This window comes from Lupinus angustifolius, chromosome LG06 (assembly GCF_001865875.1).
Source record: "Lupinus angustifolius cultivar Tanjil chromosome LG06, LupAngTanjil_v1.0, whole genome shotgun sequence".
Lineage (NCBI taxonomy): Eukaryota > Viridiplantae > Streptophyta > Magnoliopsida > Fabales > Fabaceae > Lupinus > Lupinus angustifolius.
Genome location: NC_032014.1, coordinates 774,749 through 782,325, shown reverse-complemented (window position 1 = coordinate 782,325; position 7,577 = coordinate 774,749). Strand labels below are relative to the sequence as shown.

Here is a 7,577-nt window from a genome sequence, read left to right as displayed (position 1 = left end):
TTATTTTTAAGAGTTAATAATGATTAAATATAAATAATAAATGATATATTAAAAATGTATAAAAATTTATACTGTAAATATATACTTTTTTCCTCAAAAATAATTATATCAAAATAATTTTTATGAAACATTTTAGCATAACTCATCTTCAACAAACTTTAAAGTTTAAACCATACAGAAGCTAAAAAAATTAATAATAATTTAAGTTCAATATTTATATATAGTTACTTCTATTATACAGGATGATTATTTGTCTTGTTCTACATTCAGTTGAAAAAAATAAAAAGAAAAGAAATTAAATTAATTATTTGTTGGGCGAAACTTATAATTATAATATAGGAAAAAAGAATACATTAACCAAATAAAATGAAAGACGTATAAGGTGAAGAAGGATAGTGAATTATATGGTTTTTTGGTAGAAATTAAAAGATGATGAAGACAACATAAGGAACCATAAATTACAACATCGTAAGGTAGTTATATTAAGTTTTGACTTTATTAAGTAGTATCAATATCTAATATTAACACATATTATTTTATTTTAAAATTAATGCTAATCAATTTAGTGTTATATTAAAGGTTTATATGAAGAATTAACAATAACAAAACAGATAATAGATTATGCAACACTAGAATGTAAAACTTATACATTATCACATTCATTCTTTTCCTCCACAAAAAGTGGCCATAAAATATATTCAAACCGCCAAAAATGTATTTCATCTTATCAACGTGTCATGAAACCGCAATGACCTAATCTTGTGCATTCTTAAACCAACCGACAAGCCCTTCTTTTCTTACAGCTTTTTTCTTACATCCCCAATTACACCTTATATTTGTTTCTATCTTTGTATATTTTTACTTTCACATATCTTCAATTACTTCTCTCTCTTCTTTTTATCTATCATCCCCACACCTTTTATGTAAACTTAGAAAAAAGGTGGGTGACTTTCAACAATTTTCATGTTACCGTCTTTGCATGCATCTTGCTCGTTTATTTTTTGAACGAAAACAGAAAGACATGAGACCCAGTGGACCCATTAAGTTGAAATAGGAGGAATAGACCAAATTATAACACGCTCCCATTTTTTTTGGGTATTATGTCTGGTATATTTAATTGTTTAATATATAGCAAAAAAGAAAACAATTTTAGCTTTAATATATACTTCACATTATAAATGTAATAAACTGACCTAGAGAACAATTGGATTAGCTCTTGTTCATTACAAGACGGTCCCAGATTAGATACAAATAATGTTGCACATGGGTTTCAATTATTGGAATGTAAGTAGTTGAACATTTTTTCTCCCAACATTAAGATAAGAAACAAAACAATTAGCTGAAGTTTAAATTGCAATAGTTTTGGAAGGAAATTATAGTCCTAAAATGCAAAGGACATGAAGAAAAGAAACAATGATTAGACAACACAACACTATAACTAGTCAAACACGAGAAATGTACAATCACAAGAATTGTATAAAAATGATCCAGCCCCACAATTTCCTAATGTCAAAGAAATAGGTATAACTTGAAGAAAAAGATAACTATCAGGTGTTCTTCAAAAAAGTAGCATGGCAACGTGTAAAGAAAGCATGATACTGTTTAACAGTTTGATCTATTAACTAAATGAGATGAAGCAAAATTAGATATTCCAGCATCACCCCAAGTTTCTACACAGACTGATAAAATATAATATTAATATTGAATGGAGCAATTACAGCATCAAAAACTTTTACTATATTAAACTCAATAAAATTATTAACTGATAATATCATAAGAGTCCTATTTTCAGCACACACATGCATTTTTTAGTCATCGGCATTTTATTTTATTCTGATAGTTATATACTAACTATTTTTTGGTAGGATATATATTTATATTTGATAAATTGAATCACCGATTCATTATCTTGTCAGTGAAGAAGATATTTGAGTAATCTTGAATTATGAGTTATTGGGACTTTCACAATTACAATATTCAAAGTAATGATTAAGTATTTTTCTGATTAATCATAAATAATAACACATAAAGTAATACACTTTTATGGGATAACAAATATTCACCCTGTTTTTATATGAATGGCTTAATTTCTTTGAGAGAAAATGACCTAGACTTTTCGTCCTTCACTTCGACTTGTAATCAAAATATAGAGATGATTCAAAATTCAAGCCTGATAGCATATGCGAGACCGGGAAATTGATCTTTAGATTGTCATACACTATCATTTCTGATGAGAACAAATAGTGTGTTGAACAATAGTTATAATTCGATTGTTAGATTGTGCACGTTGAGATTTTTAATTTTAAAATGGTATGTGAAAAGCAGGTTTGGAAGGTGTCTTGACTAATGTTATTGTTTTCCATGACATAACATCTTTTTTATCCTTCATCATTAATGATGCTGTATTGCCATTGAAGGGATCTAAAGCATTAGGATATAGCAATAGCTGTGGAAGACCTCTTAAAATTTAAGTTGCGTTGTCATGTAATGTGTTTTGTTTGTTGAGACAGTAATAATATGCTGAGTTCAACTATGTGAACCTTTTGGCTCACTTTTCTTGGTTAAATTAGATATTTAAGTCGATGTAAAAAACTATATATTATCTGTCCAGACTATGTTCTCACCTATATTATTGGTCACAAACCTTGTCATCAATATATGCAAGTTTGTTTAATTTTTGAACACCAATATCATATCAATACACACTTTTACAGTAACTTTAACAAGACACCTGATACAGGAAGATTAAAACCTCTAGCAGAAAAGTCTAGAGATAAGTAGTTGTAACACAACAATAAACTTCAGTAAAACCTCTAGTACTGAAAATTATCAAAGGAAGGTGAAAAATTATGTATTTCTGCAGACAGTAGAAACAATTTTGAGTAGAAGAAAAAACAATATTTCTGCGGACGAGTTCCCCATAGTAGAAACGACTCTCTTCTTTGGGCTTATATACTATAGTATGGAGTATGGACATCACAGTAAAAAAGACTCTTCTCTCTCTCTCTTGCAAGGGTATTTCACGGTACAAAGAAAAGAAAGAAAATGAAAGGTTTTTTGGTCTCTTTTTTCTCATTTCAGCCACAAACACAAAATCAAATTCTATGTTTAGATCACAATTCACAACAAATTATACAAATGCAGGAGAAGCCCTCAAGTCTCAACCACAAACAACTAAAAAACAAAATTTATTTTTAGACCAAAACAAATGATATAACTGGAGGAGAAGCAACAACAGTTTACCTAAAAGGAGGGGAAGCAGTAATCTTTAAAACTCACCTTTGAAGAAGCAAGAAGCTCACTATTGGAAGAATAAGTTCTCTTGTTAGAGCCTCAGAGGAAGCTGAACTTTGATCTCCTCCTTTTGTGCGAATGAGGAAGCTTGTCTTTGAGAACTGATACTTATTTACACAACGGACAATGATCCTACCTATATAAGGAATTGAAGCAGTGCATAAAGAGAAGTGTGTCTTCTGTTTGAGGAATGTAGTTTTCATTTTTTAATCACGGAAAAGCAAATTTTAATGAGCAGGAATAAGGAAGCAAAGGTAATAAAGATAATGAGCCGGAACTCTATCAACATAAGGTTAACACCCCACCCCCACAAAAAAAAGATGGCATCTATAATTGGTCCTTTTAACAGGCATAATTAACTGACATTCCAACTTTTGCTGCTTACAACCGGTTTGGCCATGGAGCATGTGTCGTCAATTAACCATCATGGATGGCTCACCTTAAAAGGCTCCGTATGAAATTGTATTGCCAGGTTGCAGAGATTGTGTACTACTAGTTTAATGGTAGTTGATCTCAAATCCAAAAAGAAAGCAGCCAAGAGAGGAAGCTTGCAAATATAATCCTTGCATAAGAATGTTACATAATCACAACTCATTCACATCACATCCATGTGTGATCTAATGGAATGATCGTCTATTGTAAATTGCAGCTCACTATGGAACTACAAAACAAGATTTGTGATAAATTAGAAAGCCCAAAACAATAGTGTATAGACATTAGTTGGGAAAAAGGAGCTCCACAATATTAAACGAGTATTACAATATTCATCACAAGTGGAACACCTACAAAGCCACCACAATATAAATAAAGACACATGCTTCCAAAGTTCCAATTTGCAAATGTTCACAAAAACACTTCCCCCTTGTAAAAGCTTCCTCCCAATTCTTTAAGCAACAAATAAAATCATCAATCCATTCACTAAGCAACAAATTGAATCATCCCACTTAACAAATCTGATTTGAGACCAGAAATTTAAGTGAGCAAAACTCTCACGATACCTAATTTCTTTAATTCATAATGCTCATACCATTGCCACTACATTATCTATTCACCTTACTTGAACAGAGACTACCTTTCCTTGCCCCATACAGTTTAGTTAGGTAAAAATAATAAACCAAAATAAAATGCAATCAATTAAAAGATTCATCCAAGAAAAAGAAATACATAATCATGTTTTACGATTATAAAATCAGAACCCATTCACAACGGGACTTATTTATAAATATAAATCGAGAGCATCACGCTTTGTAATTATGCTACAGTAATAAATAAACACACAAAAAAAGGTTCAGAAATCAGAGCAGCGACCCTTTTGCTCCCAATCTCCGTACCTGGTGGGTTCGGGACCTTTGGGTCCACCGATTTCACCAGTTTCATTGTTCACATGTTCGCCACTGTCTTCGTCACCGTCATCGTTGTCTTCTTCTTGCTGATGACCTTGTTTGCTTTCATTGTGAAGAGACGATTCTCGTGCGTGTTCCGTATCAGGGTTATCGTCGTGCTGAGTCGAGAAGAGCCGCGTCACTGAGTTAGATATAGAACGAGTCAGAGGTTGAGATACGGTGCGGTGAAGAATAGGGTTGTAGGCTAAGCGAGAGAGAGAGGTAGTCATTGTTATTTGTTTTTCTTTTTAAACTTCAGAACGGACAGAACAAACGAAACCTGGAAAGTTATTAGGAGAGCGAAGAGGGTTATCGACGTGTCAGACTCTGACAATTCCACGACCATTAGATCATTTCCACATGAATCTGTTGGGTACTTGGGCTTTAAATTTTTTGAAAAAAGGACTTGGGCTTTTGGTTGTGGTATGAAATGAGCCAATTTTAAAACCATCACCATAAAAAAAAGGAGCACGTTGGGCTCAGTCTTAAATCGCAGAAATGAAATCCCATAAAATTTCCAGGGTCTTGCTCTAAGCCTCTAACCTGGATAAACTAATGGGAAATAACACATGAAAAATGAAGATTTGATACATCTACATAAAAGAAAAAAAAAATGTATGCACTGACAATATAAAAGTTTGATATACTGATATTGTCTTATATACTTTTTATAGTTAAATTGATTTTTCAAAAAAAGTAATATCCCTGAATTATGGATGATTCATTAAAATCGTATCAATATTTACACGGATAATACATAAATATTATACTTAGAGAAAATACCAATCAAGTCTAGATTTCCTATATTAATCTACTGAATACATCTTTATAATGTTTCCTTTATCAATTTGATCTATATCAATAGAAAAAAATGCATTTGTTGTTATAAAGTATGTAACCTCTATTAGATGGATTAATTTCCAATTGTATAACCTCGTATTAATTATAATATGATATGCATGACGTATCTAAACATTTTTTTCTAGGTGACAATAAAAACAAATATATCGAAATTAATTTTTGTACATGCGAATTTATTGAAAAACCGTGTAAAATATAACACTAGTTTAGAGAAATAAGGCATGTGTTATCAAGTTTGATTTAAAAGGAATTATGATTTGATTACAATATAGTTCCGATTTGATTTCATTGTGGGATTAATATGACAAGTGAATCAAATTTTGAATTTAAATTAAATACCCACCATTTTTAAAAGAAAAAGAAAACAAAAGGGTTGAAGAGCAGCTATTGAATATAAACTTCACCCAAGGTGTTTTCAACTGGATGAGCTGTGCAATCTGCAGTGTCATTCCCGCAATAGACATTGTCATTTGTGAAATAAAGCCGCGGAAAATAAAATTTTATCAAAATATTACTATTATTTGTGAATGTTATATTATTTTTGGTGTAGTCGTGTCTTTTTAAAAGACAATTTTATTTAATTTGGAAGCATTCAGATTATAGTGAAAATTGGTTTTCAAAGAAATGGTGCAGTGTGAGATGTTCACTGAACAATATATTACAAATGATTTATTCTAGGGACATATTAGAACTTGACCTTACTCTTGAATTCGGATTGACCCAATCTTGAGGAGGTTTTTCATATGGTTGGGTTACATCAACATTAACATTAAAGTAGAATCTTAGTTTAAAAATAAGACTCGAACAATATTTAAGATTGAGTAAGAGATAAATATGACTCGTCTTAATATACTATATCATCTATTCATCTTAATTTTATGTGTTTATTTAATCGTGTACAGAGTATGATATCTCTTTAGTCGAAAGTATAATTGTTAATCTGATTTTTCATCATATATACATGATTAATAATACATATGTTGTTTTGTATATTAAATTATATATTCAAACTAATAAGTGAGATTGAGAATACTTTATATAAAAAATGCACGCATCATATTTAATCGGGTATCATATTTAATCGGGTCTAGCTTGGATTCAAAGACTGACCCGATCGACATTTATAATCAAATTAACTTAGGTTATAAGGTTGAGTTCAGGTTAAAAAATGATAAGACTACATCTAGAGTCACTTAAAAGAGAATCTTACTCTACCTATATTCACCTCTACTTCTGCATGTAGTTAATATACTTTTAGCAAGATAATAAGAGTTTCTTAAATTAAAACAGATAATGTTGTTTTTTAAAAACAAAGATGTAATCTATGATAAAAATAGTAAAGTGCAATTTTTCAACATAATTTTTTATAAGTAAGTTTTTAATTTTAAAGAGAAAATAGTGTATATTATTGATAATATAAATCTTTTTACATCATTAGTAGTACTTAATTATGTGGAGAGAAAAATTCTTGGTTAGAATGTATATCTTATTTTTGATACTATCAAAATATCTTAACCTATTTTAAGTAGTATAATATCTCTTTTAACAAGTGTTATTTCGAAGAACCAATCCTTTCACATTTTAATTGTCCTAAAGATTTAGTAGGTCTTATACTACCAAATTAATATCTTGTTAGTAGACTATAATATTCATGCAATCATCACATTATTAATTATTAATTTGTTAGTAGACTATGTGATAGATAATGTCGTCACACCTTATATAAAACTAATAAAATTAAACTTTAACCCGTGAGACTCGATACCATAATTAATAATAAAATAATAAATAGTTCACCCAATGCCAGATAACAAATTGAATATACTAAGCATGAATTGATTTCTCAACCAGATCCCATGTACTCATTTATGTCTCACTTGATGTACCAAGTCATTCATTCATTTAAAAAGAATAATTATAAAAACACAAATTAATATTTTAATATTATTTTATGATATTTGATTGATATAGAACAGTGAAAGAAAAATTGTGGGACATGTAATCCTTGTCCCATTTAAACCAAGCAAGAGTTCATAAATT

General features: G+C 30.1%; 1 protein-coding gene across 1 annotated transcript; it reads right to left on the bottom strand.

The window, feature by feature from the left end:
- LOC109348627 (succinate dehydrogenase assembly factor 4, mitochondrial) lies at positions 4,407–4,962 on the bottom strand. Its single transcript, XM_019589133.1, has one exon. The coding sequence runs from the start codon at positions 4,904–4,906 to the stop codon at positions 4,583–4,585; it is 324 nt and encodes a 107-aa protein (XP_019444678.1). The 5' UTR covers positions 4,907–4,962; the 3' UTR covers positions 4,407–4,582.